General features: G+C 43.3%; 2 protein-coding genes across 3 annotated transcripts in view; both read right to left on the bottom strand.

Annotated features, from left to right (window-relative positions):
• sardh (sarcosine dehydrogenase) overlaps nt 1–5,101 on the bottom strand; it is a 28,075-nt gene extending 22,974 nt beyond the window's left edge. Inside the window, exons 1-8 of one of the 2 annotated variants that reach the window (XM_040198349.2) lie at nt 5,019–5,101; nt 4,881–4,918; nt 4,073–4,262; nt 3,421–3,557; nt 3,126–3,304; nt 1,982–2,161; nt 588–711; nt 300–400 (exon numbers count right to left, since the gene is read on the bottom strand). In XM_040198349.2, coding sequence (XP_040054283.1) covers nt 300–400; nt 588–711; nt 1,982–2,161; nt 3,126–3,304; nt 3,421–3,557; nt 4,073–4,257 — 906 coding nt within the window. In that variant the 5' untranslated portion in view covers nt 4,258–4,262; nt 4,881–4,918; nt 5,019–5,101. Of the gene's footprint in view, nt 1–299; nt 401–587; nt 712–1,981; nt 2,162–3,125; nt 3,305–3,420; nt 3,589–4,072; nt 4,263–4,880; nt 4,919–5,018 lie in introns of those variants that run through there. The other variant, XM_040198350.2, reaches the window with a different exon arrangement.
• Nucleotides 5,102–7,112: 2,011 nt separating this feature from the next.
• Nucleotides 7,113–15,048, bottom strand: cercam (cerebral endothelial cell adhesion molecule). Its single transcript, XM_040198395.2, has 12 exons — nt 14,605–15,048; nt 13,521–13,631; nt 12,971–13,088; nt 12,706–12,840; nt 12,372–12,576; nt 12,155–12,274; nt 11,980–12,056; nt 11,541–11,647; nt 11,281–11,413; nt 10,839–10,966; nt 10,232–10,435; nt 7,113–8,948 (listed from the first exon to the last, which is right to left on the bottom strand). The coding sequence occupies exons 1-12, from the start codon at nt 14,805–14,807 to the stop codon at nt 8,714–8,716; spliced, it is 1,776 nt and encodes a 591-aa protein (XP_040054329.1). The 5' UTR covers nt 14,808–15,048; the 3' UTR covers nt 7,113–8,713.
• Between the last annotated feature and the right edge of the window lie 7,735 nt (nt 15,049–22,783).

Genomic DNA, 22,783 nt, shown 5'->3' with positions numbered 1-22,783 from the left:
TGTTTACGTTGGAAAGTAATAAATTGCCAGCAATTGGCATCGTTGTCGATCGCAAACACAACAAGCGCAAATACGATGTTTGGAGCAACATAATTTAAAAGGACATCTCAAATACAGATTTGTACACCAGATAAATCTCCATTGGACTTTGTCTTTGTAGAAGCCCCAATAAACCAGATGGCAGACTAGTAACTAGTATAATCCGGGTCCACTTCTGTGATTGATTGATCACATTTTCTGTACAACATATCATGAAACCACAATGAGGTCGATGAGCTACAACACGTGCAGCATCCTACCTGTATGCCTTCAATCCTCTCTGTCACCACATAGGCATGATGCATCGCAACAAGAGGCACCTTGACACCAGCCATTTGCCCCAGCTTGGTAGCCCAGACACCTGCATGGAACACGAAGAGGCAAACATGAGAATGACACAAAAAACACTCGAAAATTGCACCAAATTGTTTATTTACTTTAAATTTAAAACCTCGTAGCAATCTCACGGAGACGCTAATAAAATAAACCCAAACTGTATTTAATCTGTGGTTTTGTTTGTTAGTCAGCTGATCTCGTCTGAATCCCACCTGCACAGTTCACCACGCAGGGCGTCTCAATGGTCCCGTGAGCGGTCTCCACTGCCTTCACCCTCCTCACACCAAAGTCATCTGCCCGCACTTGGATACCGGTCACGGGGCAGTTCTCAATCACCTGGTGAAAAGACGTATGTTAAAAAAAGTATATGCTTGAGTTATTGATTAATATTATGAGCTTTTTTTATCTGCAGAAAAGCAGGAATTCTTCAAAACCGTGCGAGTTAAAGAGTAAATCAAGATATTCATAAAAATAAAAAAAATCAAAGTCAAAATTTGCTTATCATTTCTAGCATCATCTTTAAAGCTATTTATAGTGGTCCATGCATTCGGTTATCCATTCTGGACGATTAACATAACGTGTCATGATAAAGCACACAAAACTGAAGCATCCACACCGTGGTGAAAGATCCTAATTATGATTTGGTGTAGTAGAATTGCGCAGTTAATGTATCGGTTAAATACTATTTGTTTACTAGACTGCACGTACATGTACATCCTCTGTATTATACGATACATTTAATAATACCTTTATTGAAAAGCACTCATAGGATGAACATACGTACTCCTCGCCACTGCATTTTGCACAAATTAAAGGCGAGCTAGAAAGGACTAAATGGGTCAGTCAAAAAGAAGTTCCAGAAGTCCAAACGAGAAAAGTTTCAAGGTATGAACTAGAAATTCCATGTTTTTCATTAATAGCGGGCTTGTTTTTTTTTGCAATATTTCTCAACTGAAAGAAACCAAAACTGAATGAGTCACTTTTGGGGCAAAACCGAGCTCAAGTTTATTAGAAGCGGTCTTGGTGTTTGCTAGCGAGGGGGCCAAGTTAATGCCATCAGTTCTGTCAGAATGGCACGGCCAGTAATTTATGGGATGAAATGTTGAATCATAGCAGCAGGACGGAATGATTGACGCTCACGAGAAACTACATCCAAAACAGTTTGACAAACGGGGAGGGTCACGCCACACGAGTGATGAACTCCATGGTTGGATTTTTATCTGACAAAGACAAGCTGGTAGGACATTAATGAGCAGGATTCTGAATTTAGTGAATATGATGATACTCGATATGTTAGCATTGATGCGAGAAACACACGCTTGCATCTCTGATGATCGAGTAGCAATAATAGCGCTTTCATGTGAAGGTTGGATTTTCCCCATCTCCTGTATTATAACTTTAATTTAGTTCCAAGGAACAGCCTAACTTTATCCTTTAACTCATCGTTTTTTTTCAGCCTGATGCCGTCTTCAAGCAGCGAGTATGCACGCTTTTCAATTGGTCAGCTGGCTTAACAGTCGGAATCTTTCATGTGGTAAAAGCCAGATTAAGATTCATTGAAACTGCACAGGAACCATCAAGTTTATCAGCAGGCGAGCGCGCTTACCTTGGCCCCCCTGGCAGCGGCAGCTCTGGTCAGGGTGGTGCAGGTGCCTGCTGGGTCCATGGTGCCGTCTTTTGGTACATACAGGGTTCCGTACAGATCATCAACGTTCATCAGAGGATAAAGGTCCTTGGTCTCCGCGGGGGACAGGACATGGGACTCTATACCGTAGACTTTACCCAGCTAGAAATTAGGGGAGATTTCAGGGTTTATTGGTTATATTCTCTGCTAAAATAATTGTTTTCCACTTATTTGATCATGTGCATCACCTTTATACTTCAAATGAGAACTTTGCACAACACTTCCTGAAGGAGGAGTTCGTTATCAGCCACCAGCAGTATATTATTAATTAGGATTTAACTGAGGATTGTTTTGAGCAGAATATTTTTACTGCTTCATGGCTAGATCAGGTTCACTCCGTGGGGGGATGGAGTCTCATGCGTACTTTGCACTTCAAACACACATACCCAAGGTACACAAAGCCTTTTTGCCAATCATGTATGTGTGTTGAGCAATTCAAGACCCAAATATTAAGTCTGCCATTTAAAGCCCAGAGGAACAGCTGAAAATATGTTTCAACTATTAAAAAAAAACAACTGCTAATTAACTGGGAGCCTGAGCTGTACACACTAATCAAGTTTATATCAGGTATTGCTATTTGGTAATTGTGACAACAGGGTTCATCACCTCAAATAACACAATTATTTATGAACCATTATTTGTTGGCAGCCCTCTAAATTACAGAAACAATTAACATTTTCTTTAGAAACGTGGGTAGAAAATGCCAATAAACGTCAAATTCCTTGCATGCACTTTAGCAGCCTGTTTACATATGCTGTCTACATACAGTTGGCAGTGATCATATGAATCTCCTACACACAAAATGATTTTGGAACCATGGATTAGTTTTGTGGAACATTACTGAGATTTACCGTTTTTTGCATATAGCATAAATGTATTGCAATTTTCAAAAAAAAAAAATTCTTATGCATTTCATGTTTTCTCTGTCTTCTACAGTCCTTTTAAATCAATGAATCAATCAATGAGTGAAATAATAAAATAGAGCTTTTATTTCTATGACTTTATTTCACTTCATGGAGCAGAAGATCAATGTTTTTTTATCACATAAAACAAACTTCGATCTTACCGACATGAGGCGCTTGTACTCGTCCAGCCTCTGCTTGTTGGAGGCGATGAAGAGTCCTCCGTTCTGGATCCAGCCTGTGTGGAGACCCGTCTCCTCCTCCAGGTCTTTGCTGATCACGTTCCTGGTGTGGGCCAAGAGCTCTACCTCAACATCACTGGGACGGAGCTGCCACAGAAGGCCTAGTGAACACACATACTTCATCATGACTTGAAGAACGGGATATGTAAAAAAAGGATACAGTTTGTGGTGCAGAGAACATTTAGGGTGTATGGTTTAATTCGATGCGGTTTGTTACCTGCAGTGTGCCAGGTGGTGCCAGCAGTCAGTCGGTCTCTCTCCAGCAGAACTACGTTGGTCATCCCCATCTTAGCCAGGTGGTAGATGGTCTGACAGCCCAGACTGCCTCCGCCGATCACCACTACATCCGCTGATCTGAGGCAGGCGGCAGGTAACCACAGGTGAGCTGCGGACATGGCTTTTACATTGGAATGAGGGCGACATTCATTTGAACCAAGTCAAAAACAAAAGGTCATTTTGGATAAACATACATAAAAGTAAAAGTTACACAAGAGGACACCAGACAGAAAGTGTCTTTTAAATAGGAAGTCCACACCCAATGGACAGTGTGGATTGTTTAGATTTTGTATTATTGAGTAAAAGATCGTAACTATTTATAAACCAAACAATGAAATGACAAGTTAAGGGATCCATAGATCACCTGCAGTCTGTTCTCATCATTGCAGAGGTCATCATGACCATTACTCCTCCATTATCAACCGATCCATAATGCATTGATCGTTGCACAAACCCTCAACTTTCCCCGCGATTTGTTTATTCTTAATGCAAACCGTAAGAATTCAAACAGAAGCTGGTCTCACAATACAAAAACTACTGGACGTTAACGGTCACTTTTGATACGGTTAACATCATCCATCCAGTAAGCCAACCTGGGTAGCGGTTTAGTGGGTCCAGAGGAGGCGTCATCCTTTTGTTGGAGCGTCTTCTCGTAGGGAACACTCTTTTCCTTAGTGGGCTCCGAGCTGTAGGACCGGGCGGTCGTCCGGCACAACGGAGAGAGAGGAGGCCGCACTGCCGACGCCACACGCCGGACTGCACGCCCAAGGAACGCCATGGCCCCTGAGATCAGCCACAGGACACAAATAAAGCAGGGCGATGCTGCAGGAACAAGTGGATTGTACTCATGCAGAGTACAGTTGTATGTGTAATACAACTTTCTTGAAGGTTATTTACAGAAAAAGCAAATCCAAACCAAAGATAACACACATTTACAGTCAATGCATATGCAAAGATAAGCCAAACTAAGTCTCAAAATAATTTGTGCATTATTTCATAACATTCACAATATGTTCAGTCAAACAGCAGAAAGAAATGTTATTTTTCCCTCATAGAGATCACGGTTCACTGCGTCGTACATTATTGAAAGAACACTGGGATGCAACTTTGTTGCAATACCGATCAGTAATGCAACAAATGCAACAAAGTTGCAGCTTTGTGGTTCGAACCACATTCGCGAGTCGGCCGTTTACGGAGACGTTTGGCGGAGTGACTGTGTAGCTCCTACTCTGCTTCAGCGGAGAAGCATATCATTGCTTTAGTTAACTGACACTGACGTTATGTCAAAAATAAACCCAACCGCCTGAGCAGATCCGAGCTGTAACGTGGCACAGGCGCTGCTGCTGCTGCGTGGAAAACAACCCGTGCGCCATGACGGAAACGGGCTCCATGTGCACTTACGCTCGGTTCCTCTTTCAACGATGGTCCCAGAAAACACACTCAGGGCGGGGGCGGGAAAAAAAAAAGTTTGCAAGATTTGAGTCACGAAGTAAAAATGGCCCAGTACTTGTGTGTGTGTGTGTGTGTGTGTGTGTGTACCGGAGACCAGCCGCGTGTCAAAGCGTGGCGGCGTGGGCTGCGATCCAGCAGCTGTCAAACCTGCACCTCGCACAGCACGAGTGGGCGTGGTCAAGTGGCAGCTAAAGGGGGCGTATCGACAGTTTGCAGCCCAATCACAGCTCCAAACCCGCCCCTTTCAATACAGACAGTCCGTATTTCTGCTCTGTCGTGAAATATATAATGTATATGTGCAAAGGTGTGTGCGTCTGGCACAACATTACAATCCTTGCAAAGCACTTTGTTGCTATTGTTGTCTAACCATATATAGCCTATATATATATATAGATATATAGATATATTTTTTTTCTATATATATATATATATATATATATATATATATATATATATATATATATACACACTCGTAGACGTGAAAGTTGTCTATATTGATTAATCACAAACTTTTTTTTTAAAGACATTTGTAGAGGGTTGAATCCGCTGTACGGTAAGGCCTTGAGACTCCCAGGTGAACATTGCAGTAGCTACTTAATTCTAATAAGGCTGTTGGCTCTGACCTGCTGTATGCAGTGTACACTACTAACAGCATTCTCCTAGTTATCTGGGAGGAAGTGTATGAGCACGTGCTTAGCTCTCTAAATGCAAATGGCCACTTTTGGATATTGGTTAGCTCACCAGGGAGCACACGCTGTTTTATTGATTGGGTAATTTAGTAGCAAAGCCAGTTATTGGGCTGTGTACATCCTGAGTAACTTATATTTACATGAGATGAGTAAACTCATTCACAGGAGAATGGCAAGAAGTCGATAAATCTGGAGTTTTATTTAGATTGATTTATAAAAACTGCGTGTAAGGGGACGTTAGGGCAGCAGCTGTTGCTCAGAGGCCTCGCGGTCCACAGACCAAACCAAGCAGAAGCACAACACACAATCTACAGGAAACATCATGAATGTAGAGTTTGTATGCGTGAGAAATGTAATAAACGGCCGTGGTAATCTTGCAGCAGGGGAATAAATGCTGATTATGTGGTTTGAAAATCAAAAAGACAACCCTGCTTCCCCCCAGCAGCACAACACCATGAAGCCGTGGGACTGCAGCTTTGAGCCGTATGCAATCCGCTGCCTGCCAAGCTGACCTCATGATTGCACAACTCCAAGCCAGCAGCCAATAAGGCGCTGAGTTTAGGTTCACTCATGTGCGAGGAGGTTCTCTCCTGTTCATACAGCCCGAAGCAGGAGAGCTTAAGAGCTGCAGCCGATCGCTCTGTGTGTGTGTGTGTGTGTGTGTCTCTGTGCGTGTGTGTGTGCGTGTGTGTCCTGGCTGTCTACACCAACATTTGACCTTTGTCGTATTTTTCCAAAACCCTTTCATGTAGCTGAATTACCATGTTTCCAAACTGGTCATTAGGGGGCATGACGAATACACACACACACACACCTTTACATCCACATACATGTACAGTGTGTGGTATGCTTATGCAAACAGCGCGCCTATCTTGTGAATGTTGCAACCTTTAGTTACTTTTCCTGCATTCGGATCTGTGGCACGGTGCTGCAGAAGGAAATAAGGTCAAGTAATCCAGATGATCCAACTCAAGGAAGTCGTAGCACAGCTGTATGCCTACGGCTAAACATGTGTGTTGGCATACAGCCGTTTGTGTGTGCAAAGTGTGTGTGTGTGTGTGTGTGTGTGTGTGTGTGTGTGTAGAAAAAAGCTCTTTAAATGAATTAAATGTTGAAATTATTTCTCGCTCTGACGATCTGTATGTTTCACTGATAGTTAAGAAGACTTCTACATGCTGAGTGACATCACGTAACATCACGATACAGCTGGATAAATATTATATGATAGGACTTGCTGCACCTTAACTTTAACAGAACAGACAGCGTTGCTCCTGAAATACTAACATGTTTGTTAAAAGGTATATGAATTAAATAAGTTATTTCACTATTATACAAGTTTATGAACAAAACAATCCATGCGGTCGCCCCCTTTTCAAATTTCCATTTGGGTCAATTCTTTGAGTTAACAAAAAGAAGAACGGAACCATCTTGTGGTGGATTTCTGTCAATGCAACACCTAAAAGGGCTTTTTATTCGATTGACCACGAACCTCTCTGTCAACAGAAAGTTTATTAACGGATACAAAACTCACAAGCACAATGACATGAGAAAAACTACTACAACAGTATCCTGTTGTAAAATGTCTGAATACAAATGTATTGCTCAAAGACACAAACACAGAGAGGCTTTTGTCAGAAAGGCAATTTGCTTTCTTTGCATCACGTCGTGTGACTCACCCGTCAACTTTATCAAGAAACACTCGACAAATAAATTAAGACATATGAAGTAAAAAAGATGACTTGTTTAGAATCATTTAAATCCATAAAGGGGATCAAAATAACACCATCAACATTTGAAGATTTAAGGTTCCCAGTGATGCTTCCAGAGTGAGCAAGGCTTTGTTTTACTACAGTTTACAGTTTCAATTGGGTTGCATTGCTTGGCAACAGTTTGGGTGTGACAATTATTAAACTGGGTCACTTTTGGAACGTTTACGTCGTGTAATGATAAGTAGGCATTTTACATTTGACTTTTCACTTTGAACATCATTTCAAACATAAGTACAATGCAGTTGGTTTGCGCAAGCTGATACCAGGAGTTCACATCTCAACGTTCGTGATTGGTTTACGCAAGTTTCCCAAATGTACTTACTGAAAGTATGTGGTAATTGGTGATCCCAGTATATTATAAACATGACACACACTGTACACGGACTAGTTGTGGAGTGTTATTATACTGACAATATATACTTTTAACTCGCACCCGAATCTGATCCTGTCGACTGTTTTCAAAGTTGGTGTGTGTACATTTTGTGGTTTTAGCTCAAGAATAATGGATTATATTATATATATTCTAGTCTATATGAATACCGTTTCGGTACTTCAAAAAAACATTTTTAAAGCCAGAAGGCAAACAAACAATAACAAACTGACCTAAAAATCTTCCTTTCCTTGGCTAAGTGTGAAAAACATAAAACACAGAGGAGAAGATAGTCTAATGAGTCGATGCCTTCTGATTCAAATACTTAATGTATGTCAAAACACTTTAAAAAACAAAAGCTGAATCTGTTCGAAGGTAAACTTCCATTTAGTTAGTTTCACTTACAAAACCCTTTCATAATATATTCTGGCGCCACTGAAACGGTCTCATATGGTCCCTGGAAACCAAAAGGCACATGAGCTTTAAAGCTCTGAAGACAATGGGAATATTGATTGGAGTCAGAATAGTTTTGGGCTGAATGCAAGTACGTATCTGGATGAAAAACAACATGAACAACCGGCAGACAGAGTTAACTGGGAAAAAAAAGAAATACTACCGATACCAACAGCAGACTTTGACTTGTGAACAGTGCAGCTACTGAAGCCTCAGTCAGCACACAAAAGTTACCTCTCTGCCGCCGATTTGAAATGCTGTCCAATTAACATTACAGGAATCCAATCATCACCAGTATTAAAAGACATTTCTTTACAAACAACCTCATTTAACACCGTCCCTGATGTTGTTTTCCCATCCAAAGCCATACTCTTGCTGTCAGTGTGCAGCGACTGAGAATAAAAGTCTGGGAAAAACACTCTCTCCTCGGCATCTGGCTCTCCGACCTTGAGGCCGTTTTGACCTTCGGGGCTCTCCAGAGTTGCGTCGGCTCCGGAGCCGCTAAAGTTCGTCCTTGTAGGTCGCTGACAGCACGTCTGCTGGCGGCGGGGCCCCTTTCAGGGTCTTGTGGGAGCCCCTCCAGTCGGTGCGCACGTTGTCGTCGTCCCACAGAGTGGACGTCTCGGTGTCGCTCACCCACTGGGCATCGCCGGCGTAGTGACACGGCTGGACCACAAGGGGGCGCGTGCTGAAGGCTTGTAAGTTTCTGTTGGGGAAATGGGACTTGTAGTCCTCACTGCGAACAGAGAACAGTGATGAAGATCATATAGATTGGATTTGTTTGAATATGAACTTTAATATATTACCGGCCTGCATAAGAAAAACAAAACCATCGGACTAAAAATATTTGGGTCTGGTTTCAATACGTTTTTATCTTCAATCAACATTGCTGTTATTTGTGGATTAATTTGGAATCCACTGATTTTTACAAGCGATGGAACCAGAGACTCCTGCTCGAGCTTCTCTCGGCGTGGAGGGCGACAGCAGCGCCGCTGTGTAGTGTGCGGCCGGTGTGCGTCCTTTGCCGACTAGTCAAGCATATCGAATTAGAAGCACAGAGGTGAGAGAGAGAATAGAGAAAGTGAGTTGGCTATAAGCCAGTTCTCCACACATGACGGAGCACACAGACACTGCCAAGCCTTGTGGTTTGCAGCCCCCCCCCCCCTCTTTCAGCCCCGAGGTGCATTTCTTCTGTAAGAGTCAGTGCCCCAATATGAGTCTCGGTTGGTCTGCTAGATCATGACTGTGGGATGATGAGAAAAGTCCTTTGAGGGAGATTGGGGTTAGAAACTGGGTCAGGGCTGCAGAAATGCTGAAAATGATTAGAAAAAAGAGAGATTCTTGAGGTGAAGTGTATATTATATAAAACTAAAGTGTTCTCAAGATGACACAATTACTGCAAGTCACTATTTATATTTTCAAACAATTAAGTCATGATGTCCATGCGGATATTCTAATGTTCGTAAGGTATGAGGTTTACCATGCTAGTGGTATTAGTTTAGGGTGTTAAGCATGCAAACACATTAATTGGCACTAAACACAAAGTACAGCCGAGGCTGATGATTGTGCTCAGTTACATTACAGGTCATTTAGCTGGCGCTTCTATCCAAAGCGACTTGCATTGCATTTTTAACTCATGTTTTTTTAAATTTTTGCCCGGGGAGCAATTAGTGGTTAGGCCTCTTTGCTCAGGGACACTTCGACAGGGGACATGGAGCAGACGGGGCTCAAACCGCCAACCTTGCGGTTCCCAGCGCACCCTCTCTACTCCATGCGCCACAGTCAAAGTTCTTTCTTCTGGAAAGTCAGTACTAGTTCTTGGCAATCGGTCCAATCGGTCGAGTTGTCAACACATTTAATTAAAAACAGAAATGTGAACCTCCTGGAAACAAAAGTCATTTGGATTCCTCCTCATAACTTCATTCATCCTGCTGAATTCACCGCCCAAAAAGCTGAGCACAAGTCTGCCACGGACACATCTGTTTATATAAACAGTTTCGATATTTGGTTCATACATACTTGGGATGTTTGTCATACATGATGGGGAGGAATTCATCGACAGGGAGCATCTTGGACAGCGGCTCGGCGTTGAGCAGTTTCTGGGCTCCCTGCAGGGAGACGGCGTAGGACAGAGTCCAATGCGAATAGCCGGCGACTGCCAGGTTGTGAATGTTCTCCACTGCCTCCTCATTTCCAGGATTCACCTGCTTCCTGCCAAAGTATCTGCAACAACGACAAGCCGACAAGAAAAAAAACTACGGCTATATATAGAGATCCAGAAACCTGCGGCGAGGCCGATGTTCTGTGTTGCCACATGTGCTGGAAATCATTTTGGAGGGTTGTCTTTTTTTTTGCAAGATTTGCTCTGCATCTGTTAACCATTTTCAGGACGTCACGCAAACACAGTATGAAGGAAGACGCTGGTACATTTCCAATCTTCCCACAGAGGGATTGTTTCAACGGGCCTTCGATCTGCGTCTGAAGTTTACTCTGATAATCTGAATTGAAAACATTGATTTCGATGTCTTGCAGAGACCTTAACCACAGAAACACGGAGACACAAATGAGGGATGTGACTGGTCGCTGCCTGAACAAGAAGAGGGAGAGTACAACGTGTCCATCTTACATGATGTCCCAGTCCAGCTCTGCCTGCTCCACCTCCTCCATCAGTGTGAGGACTCGTCGTTTGAAGTTGGCTTGGAAACGAACGTCGTCTTCAAAGACCAGCGCCTTGTCCATCTGCAGGTCCACCATCTGAGGAGAGAGGGACCAACAGATGCTCAAAACTAACGGAGAAACAAAGACCGGGCGGAGACGAAGACGGATGAGTCTCAAGTTATTAGCCAGTAGCAACAACATTTTAAGTCCATATTTTTTTATATATTTATACCTGAAAAAGTGCAGTGAATGCAATTTTTTGACCGCTTTGCATTTGATAATCAGATTGGATACAAAGTCCTGAGAGAAATCCTTCTATCCGATGCCAAGCTTAATCCTCTTAATGCCGTTATTTTACCTGTAATATTCTCACTGTCAGTCAAACCAATAAAGATGGGGTTTTTTCTCACCTCCTTCCAGATGAAGTAGTGGCTGAGGAAGCAGCCCACCTCTCCTTTAGTGAGGGTGCGTCCGGAGAACGGGTCATAGTACCCTGGCAGCAGGTCAACGCCCAGGAGCTTAATGTCACTGCTGTTCAGTGCACTGCGCGCGCGCACACACACACACACACACACACACAGGTGTTATCATATTTCCAAGGGGAAAGAGTAAAGGGAGGGACCGCAGATTAAGGGATGCATATCTTTCAGCTGTATTCGGTCGTACTCACTTCCCATCCACGGCGTCGACCACCTTGACGTCGACCTCAAGCTCGTTCAGAGAGAACAGCATCCGGTCCCTGCGGTCGGGACGCCGTCGCAGATTAATCAGATATATCTGGGCAGAGGAGGACAATAAGTTGTTTAACTCGTATTACTGAAATGTTTGTGATTAGACAAGTCCGTACTTTTTTTAAACTAAAATTCTTCTGATTTTTTTCAGGCTTCCCTTCAGTATTTTGTGGCCCATTGTGTGCGATCAAAACGTCACCATTTAGATAAATACCGATCAGGATTTAGTGCAATTATGTAACAATAAACCCCAATAATGTGACTTTGTGATAATCCTATTAGACTCAAACGCTGCGACGTTTGGTTAAAATGTACAGACGCAAAATGAATATTCAAACAGCAAAATTGAGCAGAAAAAGATAACGACACGTCTCTTACCTCATCAAAGCCCATGAGGTCTCTCTGTTTAGGGAACATATGGACGTATCTGGACGGGCGCATTGGAGGACCATCGACTGTTTAACGAAGAGGGTAAACGGTTGGTTTGATTTGCATTCCCAGTAGTCAGCATCCGTCGTTAACAATATCAAGAGCGAACGCAATCTGCTCTTACTCATGGACTCGAGTTGGACGTGGACAAAGTTGAGACGATCGTCTTCCACGGTCTGGTGAGGCTTGGCCGGGACGTTCAGGTAGCCGTAGCGCTCCTTGTTACACAGATACATCTGCACCTCTGATCGCCATCAAAGATGAATCATTAGATCATTTCATTGGCTCACGGGCCGGACATTCAATTCCCTCCCAAAAGACGGGAAGGAGCTCTGACCGACCTGCGGCGCGGCAGGAGAAGGCGAACACGATGATGTCGTCGTAGGGCCACGAGTAGTCCTTGTGAGGCGGGTAGAAGGCCAGTTTCTTCATGCCCTCCTTCCGTAAATCCAACAGCACGGTGGAGTGGATCATGGGCACGGGGAAGCAACCCAGCCTGTGGCGATGACGCGTTGGGAAATACTCTGCCGTTCGGCGGTAATAACCCTTGAGTGTGAGAGAGAGATGGTGTCAGAAAGTGAAGAAATGTGTCATTTTTGGATGCGGCCAATGTTCTCCAACCCAACGGATTGTCCCTTGTAAAAGAAGATGCATCACTATCAGCTCCACGCTCACCTGTGGAGTGATGCCGCACCAGTAGTTGGAGTACGCCCCCTGAGAGTCCAGCATGGGGGCGATGGCCGACTTGTTCTCTGCCATCATCAGGTTGAGGGTTTCGGGGTTGGTGAGGATGTTGTCTGCGTCGGCGTACTGAAACGAGGCGAGAGAGGGGGAGAATAGGAGAGTGACCGCAGTCGTTTCGTCTCCGCAACGAGACGAGCTCGTTCTTGGATGGAATAATAAGCAGCAGAGAGGGAACAAATGTGATCTTATCACGTACCAGGATGTAATCGGCCCACCGTTTCCTGGCGAAGTCGAGCGCCGCCTGCTTCAGCTTCATCACGTACTCGTATCTGCTGTTGGGCCAATGCTTGGGACCCGACTCTCCTGCGTAGGACCTAAACAAAGAGGCACATTAAGCACATTACAGCATATTGTTGCGCTGGCTTTCCATTCTCTCATGCCCAACGTAATTAGACTGAATGGTTTGAATATGTTAGAGCCACTGTACAACCAGCTTAAAAAACAGCTAGGCCGACAGTTAGGTAAGGAGATTAGCAGTCAAAACGTATGATTGGCATGCACAAACAATTTCCAGTAATGGCCTTTTCGACTCAGAGGCACGTCCACACGGTCGGGGCTTACGGAGAAGAAGAGGCGTGTTGCATCATTCCTTATTAATGCAAAGTGGAAAAGTGTGTTATCTTTATGCAAGCGGTTGCACCGCAGAGGTCATAAGAGACGAGTTCATGTCGCTTGGATCTACACAGGATCTGGAAGGCGTTCCCCAGATCCCTGCTGTGAATACGATACATGACAGTCGCACTTACGTGGGCTTCTCCATCGGTCTCCACTCGACATAATGGTAGAACGTCTGCATGACGGTGAGCCACTCCTTCAGCACGGCTGTGGTGTTGTCGGTGTTGTGATCCGTGGCCGCCCTGGAGAGCACAGGGGAAGCAGGTCGTAAGACTGGGGGCTGATGTTTAATGAGGGGGGGGGGGGGGGGGGAGTTTCCAACACATCGTCAAGGTGGATAAATAATAACTCTAGCTTATGTTTTTTTAAGCACATTCTTGATCAGGGGGGAGCAGCCCACGGTTACGATGTTATTGCATTTTGATATTCACATCAAATGTGCCTTCAAACTCTTTTTCTTCTAAGCTTCCAACTATTTCTAAGAAAGTTGGTTTCTTTGCAAAGCAGAGGCCGCCGCAACATCTCTGGGAAGGCGCAGGCCATTTGGTGCCTACATGTTAATTAATCTGATCGATGTTTGCGTCACTCCGACAAAGTATTATTACAACTTGTCAATTGATTTCTAGAAAACCTCCTTTATTACGGTCATTACTGATACGGTCACGGAAGCTTTGATTTGTATGAGGAATCCGGTCTACTTCAATACACAACTAGACAAAGTACACACAACACATTTATCGTTGACATATGGCCATAGAGTATCAGAGCCACTCTTATCAAATCCAGTTTTACTAAACACAACTGTAACTTGACAGAAGGGGAGTTAAATGAGACAAGGGGTCACTTTAAGACGCATAAAGTACACTGAAGTGTCCACAGAGGCGTACAGAGGATAATTCAGCTTGTGGTTTTTAAATCACTAACGTCAGTTATATTTGCATCACAATGAGTGCTGAGGAAAGGTTATCAGTTACAACGAGCTCCACAACGGAAGAACTAAACAAAAACGAAGGCGGTCCGCAGTGGGGAGCGAGTGCGCCGGAGTGGAAGGCGCACAGGGAACAGGGGAGGTATTTTTTTTGGGGGGGGGGTTCTGCTGCTGCTGCTTTCGCAAACTAATTTAAATGCCAATGACCTTTTGATCGGCTGCCACGGTGGGTTAAAGGAGGGAGAAGGGGGGACGGACGGGGGGGCAGTGCATGCAGGAGAACCCACCACACGGAGATGCGATCTTTGGGGTAGTTGAGTCTCTCCAGAGCACCGAGGTAGTACGGCAGCGAATGTGCGCTGTTCCTGGCTAAAATAACGACGACCACCGTGGGGGGCTGCATCCTCGACTCCTCCGGGTACATTTCCTCCGAAAAGTAGCCGTCGGCGAGGAAAACGAAGGCCCCCAAAGCTAAAAAGCGCAGTAACATGGTGGAAGCGGCTCCTCTGCGCGGCGCCGCCTGGACGCGTCAGCAGTCCAAGAAAGACTCGCCTCCCCCACCCTTTACTCCCCCCCCGGTTTATCCTACAAGGTTGCTCGCTTTTTCCGGGGACATGTCCAAACGGACCCGGAGAGAGCGCCGATGTTACAACTTCCGCCCCGAATCGGGGGCGCAGGAACAGCGTGGGAAGGTTCTCCGAACACGGGGGCGTGATTTGGCCACATTTCGGGGTTCCTTCGTAAATCTCCGGAGACGCGTCTGAGAGCTGGACGGTGACGCGCGGGAGTCAACGTCATTGTCCAAAATCACAGTTTGTCCTCGTAATTCACCCCCCCGCGTGCCGAATATCAAGGAAACCGGTTACAAAAACCGTTTTACGGGAAAAATGAAACATCGTTGCTTGTATCGTCAGCTGCGGCTCTTTTCTCGATGTTACACTGTTTGCGTAACGTGTCAACCGATACATGATGCACATATAAAAGGCACTTTACGTGTTCATAGCTTACACATTGGTAATGAGCGTTTATTTGCATGGGATATAAGTTGGCGAACATCACGTCAATAACTGTTTCTAGTGTGTTGATCATTGCTGCAGTTTCAGGGATCCACCAGCAGAGGGGGGAACTGAGCCAAATGAGCCCGCTGTTGAAGCCGTGTCAGACCGGTTTGTCTGGCTCATGGCGAACGGTAACTAGATTGTCTCAAATACTGCACATAAGTAAGTGTACGTGAGTATTTTTTTTTATATTGCAGTACGTGTATCTGGCAATGATAATTACTTGTATGTTTGCAACTTAAAACACACATGATCAATTTACATTATGTGATGCATTGTTGCAAATTAAAGTGCACCCTATGGTTGAATGCACTTATTGTACGTCGCTTTGGATAAAAGCGTCAGCTAAATGACATGTAATGTAATGTAATGCACAACATACATGCGGTATAAAGGAGTTTGAATGTGATGATATATTCATTTTACTGAAAATCCCAGTCTATTGAGCTGCTCCTAGAAGTTAAAGGTGCAGTGTGTACGATTTGGCCACATGCTCCAAAAAAAGAAGACAACTGGCTCCACACAACCTACAGCCACTCTTATTAAAACTAAACACTGAAACTCTGAGAGCGGTCTTAAAAAACAATGCAAGAAAAAACTGACAAAAACGCGTAAACGACAACAAAAGGGAGACTTCTTCGCTGAGAGGAGAGTGAGCGGCAGCTCCGGCAGCTCCGGCAGCTCCGGCAGCTCCGGCAGCTCCGGCAGCTCCGGCAGCTCCGGCAGCTCCGGCAGCTCCGGCAGCTGGACCTTTACAGCAGAAGCACAAATGACGCCAATACAAACCCCATCTATTGATCTATGCAACACAATACAACCCACTGTGATCCATTCACATTTGGGTTGATTGTTTGTTTTTTAACAAAAACTGGCCAGATCTTACACAAGTACTTTTCCATCACTCTAATCACACTTTTTTATGGCCTGTTGTGGGTCCAAAGCCACTATGAGATCTCAAAAAGACAATCCAAAAGTTGTTTATTTTCATATCTGCTGCTAAAAGAGGAGCTCATTGATTAGCTCACACAGCGGTTCTTAGCAACAACATTGGAACATTTCAGGTATCTCAAGAGTTCCTCTGAGATTTTGAACGCGACCTGTAAGTGTCATTGACAAAAGGGTCAGTTTCAAAAGGCACATTATGTTTACGCGTGTTGGATCGCTTACCGATTGGAACAAGGTCAACGGTAGAGGAACAGGACCGGTACGTGGATGTAGCTCCCATTACTCACTTCAATGAAGGTCAACAGATTATCTTTAATATTTCCCCTCTATAGGGTCATACCTGGTATGTGCTTGCATCTCCCGCACTGAAGGCAACAGGATTAGCTGCAGTGGAAAACCTTGAACCTCTTCAACGAACCCAGGTGGAGCATTTTGAGAAACTCCTTTGACAGTTGTGCTTGAGACTGTTTTCAAAAGAAATAAAGAAATACGTGGACCCAGTCCCATCGCAGGTGACATCCTGCATGTTTGAATCATCTTACTCTGAACTCTGCGCCACATCCCTCCTTTTAGCAGATGACACGTGTTGGGAGTTTGATAGATTACACTGTATCAATTTGAAAGATTACACCGTGTCACCAAACTAACAATCTGAATTATAGAAACAATGTCAAATCTGTCGTTCTCGAGTTGCTCACGAATACTAAGAGTATGCATCTGCGTGAGATAAATCTCATGTCAGAAGAAGAATGCTTGTGTGGGAGTACAGATCGGAGCAGCTTCAGGGAAACATAAAAACTGTTCATGTACAAAAATTATTTAAAAAATCCAAAAAGGATGAAAGATGACGCATTGACTGGGGTTTTTACAGTGGTATATATTTTTTTGATCATTGAGTATAGGGCTAAATCTGAAAATAAAATAGTATCCAAATGATAAAGCGCTAACCCCCAATTATCTCAACGTTTCTGAGCAAAAAGAGGGGGGAAAGCAGCAGGAGACAGAGAATGAGCATGTTGGAAAGAATGGTGGAGAAACGGGGAGAGGCAAAAGGACATAAATGTGCGAAAAAAATAATAATATATACCAAAGTGGTATATAATGAATTTTGACTCCTTCGGCCGGCTCTCTGAATAAACAAAAGGCAGTCATGGCTGACAATGGCAGGGTCGGGCTAACGGGGTCGTTTGTGTGGACAGGTCAGAGGGGTTGAGGGTCAAATCTCTCCTATTCATGACACCCCAAGTGTTTCCACACTCACACTCAAACACACGCACACATTCGCATGTCGGGGATACTTTCCCAGCGTCGGTCGCGGAGGCAGATCTGGGAAAGTTCAACCTTGGGTGCACTAACTTTTCACTGTGAGGTCAAGGGTGGCGTTGGCGTTTGTTTGTGTGTGTGTGTGTGTGCGTGTGTGTGACAGAGAGAAAAAGGGGAAATCTGCATTATTTGGACCAGATTGCAAAAAAGAGACTGGGAAAAAAAGAAGAGGTGGATAAAATGCAGATATTGAGGTTTGTACTCGTGTTAAATGGGGGCGTGAGCCCTGGGATTTCTTCCTCTTTCCCAATACAATAGATGTGAATAGAATTTGAAGTGTTTTAGGGGCAATTCACCACTCGTTCTGGATAACACAGAGCCCTTGCTGGCACAAAATAGTGAAAACCGGAAACCCAAATGTTCTCCCGATTGTCCTGAGTAGCATTGACAATCATTTCTGGAAAAAGATTGCTACTGTATTATTCCATTGCTGGAAACCCCATTAATAAAATGTCATTCACCCCCATTGTACCGGAGCAGCGGCAAAATCAAGCAAGATAAACAAAAGCTATCTGCATGACTCTACTGAGCATAATGTGTTTTTTGGAGCTGCTCATGCACGTGTGCCCACAAATGGAGATGCCACCCATCTCTCTTTCGGCCAGGCAGGAGGGGAGAGGATGAGTCGTGGCTGCACAGGTAAAGGGTGAGTCGGAGGGAAAGTGCTTCTGTCTTTGCGTGTCGGGACCAGCGGCAGCTGTATAGGCAGCAGAGAGTCGTGACATTCTCACAAGCTTCCGGGACCTTTATTCGATAGCGTTCTCACCGAGACGTCTCTGGGCTGGGCGGGTCGATACCTGTCACTCAGGGCCTCGGTGGCACACACCCTCTTACTGAGCAGCTACACGGAGGCCTCGCTCCGTCTGCGCTCCGCCTCCCACGTCAACGCGCGTGTCTCGGGACGGTCACGCGTTCTGTCTCAGCTCATGTCAAATTCAGTGTCTGCTGACGGACATTGATTTTGGTTATTGTTAGCAATCTATATATCTCACTCTGTTTACCTGTTTACAAGGATCTAAAACAGTGAGAAAACAGCAGATCTTCACAATAAATTAAATGATTGATTATCTGAATTTTTTATCAATATATGTTTTTTGTCAGTTTGTCTTGGAAATTACAACCAGTTTAGTCTTTCAGAGCTGATACTATGGGTATCCATAAAATAAAGTCTGTATTCCATTTGATGTATTTCACATTCAGCAACTATTTAGTTACATTGATGAAAAGAAAAAAGATATTTGTGATTTTGTTCATTTATTTTTGCAAGGAATTTCGTCCTTCAGCTGCAGATGTACTAAATTGTTTCTGGGACAATGTTTTCTGTCAGTCAGTGTGGTTTTGTGGGGTCCCTAATAAACCCAAACATTCTGAACCTCTTTTGTTTGATGCAAGCACTTAAACAGAATTGCTTCAATAAAAGAATGACCTGTGGACGGCAAGTCGGGTCTTTACACACCACGGCTTAGTCAGCACAAGGAACGTGATGTTCAGACTGAATGCTGTGGGGATCCCTTAAATAATGAAGTCATGAGGTCAGGTATCGCCTCCAATCTGTATGTATATATCACTATATCTTTGTCATCATTTCATTGATTTAAAAAAAAATAACACCTGCCAAAAATAAAATACCTGCCGAATGAACTGATTTTGCATTAGATGATGATGACAATGAAACGTCGTAGAAATAGAGGTTATGAACAAAAAAACTCTGGATTATTACCTGTTTGGATGTTTTCTTCAGCTCATCTTTTACTTTTACAAAGCTACATTTTTGAGGCAAATGAGAGCGATGGAGTTGCTGGGGCTTTAGGAATTTCAGCTTTTTCAACTTTTAAAAAGCTCACAGAAATGTCAGTATGGGAGGCAGGTTCCCTCGTGTATCGTAGCGACATACAAAAACAAAGCACTGGATACTTTGGAGCCCTGTGATCTCTGCAAAGCCGTGTTGACATTAGCGTGGACCTCTCTGCTTCTCATCTTCTCTGTTACTCCCTCAGTGACGTCGCCATCCAGGCCCTGTCCATCGCCTCGTTGCCAAGCAACAGCGCAGCCACTGTCAAAGAATTCTGGGGGATGTTTAGGCAGCGGCGTGCTTTGGGAAAGGGAGGAGTGGTGGTTGGGGGGGGCAGAGGAGGAGTGTGTACTGGTGGTAGTTCAGAGAAGCAGGACACTCAGTTGTGCATTTATTTTTTTTTTGAACTTTTTATTTATATTTTTTCACATGACAAAAACAAAAACATGGAACATTATCTGAGACTAGGGCTTGGAAAAAAAAAAAAAAAAAAAACATAATTATTATAAAGATATATACTGTGTACATACATGTATATCTTGCTGCATCTAATATGAATCCCTATATCTCAACAGACACAATACCACAATGTACAGCCATATCATTTATAAATTTAAATATTCTTTAACCATGTGCCATCTCCGGATAAAGAGGTCAGTTTTCAGTTGTAATGATGCAGTCATTTTTTCCATCAAATAAATCTGCTTCAGTCTCTGTTTCCATTCAGTAACGGTTGGTGATTTCACAGACCTCCAATTAACAGTAACGTTTTTTTGCGCAATTAACCGTAGTACACGTAAAATGTATCTTTGGTCAGCATTGAAAACATCCACTGATATAACACCCAATAAGAAGAACTGTACATTCGATGGTACTTCTCTTTTTACAATTTTCTCCATCTCCTCTTTGATATTTTTCCAGTACGTAAGGGTTATTGGACAGTCCCAAAATATGTGTGTATGGTCCCCTATTTTACCACATTGTCTCCAACATAAAGCTAGAGATGGGTCTTTTACAAAATTTGAAATAGCCAAAGGAGTATGAAAATAGCGTATTTTAACTTTCCAGTCAAATTCCTTCCATTGTTGGCTATTAATTCCCTTATGACATCTGTAGCAGAGTTTATCCCATAACTCTTCCTCTATTACTGTATTAGCTTCTATTTCCCATTTTTCCTTAATGTTGTACGTGTTTCCAGCTGTTTCTAATATCAGTCTTTTATAAAGATGAGAAACCCGTTTGCCAACAGGGAGGCGTCTTTCAGAAACTGAGATAAAGTATTGTTCAATGCTGTTTGGGATTTTGCAGATTCTTTCCCTCTCCTTATGGTTTGTAATGTAATGTCTAATTTGCAAATATCTATAAAAATCACTTGAGGGAAGATCGAATTGTTCCTGGAGTTGTATGAAAGACTTTAAGTGAGTTTCTTCAAAGAGCTGGTTAAAAACAAAGAGGCCCTTAGCCGCCCATCCCCTAAAACCATGGTCCCACATTGAAGGTGGAAAATCTACATTACCCACTATGGGCATAGCTCGAGAAATTGTTCCAACATCTTTAAGCATTTTCTTTACTTCCACCCATACTTTGATTGTATGTTTTATCCATTCATTTTCAATCTTCATTTTATTGACGTGTTTTAGATCCATAAAGGGTAGGACAGACAGTTGTGCACCCCTAACTTCCCCTTGCTCTATTTGGGTCCACTTTGCTTCTTCATCTCCACTGATCCAAGTCCCAATTGCTGATAATTGAGCTGCCCAATAATACAATTTTATATTTGGCAAGGCCAAGCCTCCTTTATCTTTAGCCAGATGAAGTGTTTTAAGTTTAATTCTCGGTCTTTTGTGTTGCCATATAAATTTAGAAATTAATTTGTTTAACATATTAAACGTGGAAGCTGGAACTCTTATGGGCAACGATTGAAACAGAAATAAAAGACGTGGGGTCAGGTTCATCCTTACAGTCTCAACTCTGCCGAGCAGAGATAGAGGAAGAACCTCCCAACGAACTAGGTCACTCCTTATTTGATTAATTAGCTTATTGTAGTTTGCTTCAAAAAGTCTTGCAGTTTCAGGTGTGATAATAATCCCCAAGTATCTAAATCCATGTTTAGACCAATGAAATGACACCCTCTCGTTTAGTTGTTTAGGCCATATTCCTGATATCATCATTGCCTCTGATTTATTTTGATTAATTTTGTATCCAGAAATGTCTCCATAGTCTTTTAGGCATTGCATTAGTCGAGGTATTGAAGTAAGGGGATGTTTTATAAAGAGAAGGATGTCGTCAGCAAAAAGGGAGACTTTGTGAACTCTCCCCCCACCATCCTCCACCCCCTCAATCTGGACGTCCCGACGAATTGCCTCCGCCAGAGGCTCGATACTGAGAGCAAAAAGAATGGGAGAGAGAGAATCACCCTGTCTTACGCCCCTCCCTATATCAAAGAAGTCAGAGCATTGTCCGTTAACTCTAATTCTTGATTTGGGATTCTTGTACAACAGCCGGAACCAAAAGGTAAATTTTTCACTGAAGCCCATCTCAATTAATGTTTGTTCTAAAAACCGCCAATCTACCCGATCAAATGCTTTCTCGGCATCTAAGCCGAGAAGCATTGACGTTTGATTACCCTTTGCCATGAGCGACTGCACGTTTAAAGCTCTCCTTATATTGTTTGTCCCTTGGCGACCTGAAATGAACCCTGTCTGATCTGATTTTACTATTTTCCTAATGTATTTTTGTACTCTAGTTGCTAAAATAGATGTTAATATTTTATAATCCACACACAGGAGGCTAATAGGTCGATAACTAGAACACTGCAATGGGTCTTTTCCTTCCTTATGCAGGACTGTGATGATAGCCTCAGACCATGACTCTGGAGGGTCTCCTGAATTTAACACATAATTATACAACTTGCATAGTGCTGGAGTGAGGTCATCAGCAAACACTTTATAATATTCTCCTGCGAACCCGTCTATTCCTGGCGTTTTGTTATTTTTTAATTTAATAATCGTTTCTTTCACCTCCTTTTCTCTAATTGGCTCTACTAACGCAGAGGCTTCATCCTCCGTCAGTTTGTCTAATTTCAGGTTTTTAAAGAAATCGTGCATTTTTTCTTCTTTTAATTCCTGATGTTGACCCTTATATAACTGTTCGTAATATTTGGCAAAGGCATTTGCTACTGCTTTTGGGCTAGTTTCGACATCGTTAGAATATGGTTGTTTTATTTTAGGAATTGTTCGACTAGCTTGTGCCTTTCGTAGTTGGAATGATAATAACCTGCTAGCCTTGTTTCCCAATTCATAGTATTTTCTGTCAACAAACCTAAGGGCACCCTCTGCCTTGTATGTC

The sequence above is a fragment of the Gasterosteus aculeatus genome, chromosome 14 (assembly GCF_964276395.1).
Source record: "Gasterosteus aculeatus chromosome 14, fGasAcu3.hap1.1, whole genome shotgun sequence".
NCBI classification, from domain to species: Eukaryota; Metazoa; Chordata; class Actinopteri; order Perciformes; family Gasterosteidae; genus Gasterosteus; species Gasterosteus aculeatus.
The sequence above is the reverse complement of the archived record's forward strand: the minus strand, read 5'-3'. Positions and strand labels throughout refer to the sequence as shown.

What these genes read in the sequence shown, in the direction of transcription:
- cercam (XM_040198395.2), bottom strand. Translation starts at nt 14,807, where the DNA reads ATGTTACTGCGCTTTTTAGCTTTGGGGGCCTTCGTTTTCCTCGCCGAC. An exon ending in ACTACTTCATCTGGAAGGAG is followed by an intron (nt 10,967 to 11,280) that starts GTGAGAAAAAAC and finishes CTCTCTCCTCAG; the next exon opens with ATGGTGGACCTGCAGATGGA. An exon ending in GAGCTGGACTGGGACATCAT is followed by an intron (nt 10,436 to 10,838) that starts GTAAGATGGACA and finishes TCGTTGTTGCAG; the next exon opens with ATACTTTGGCAGGAAGCAGG.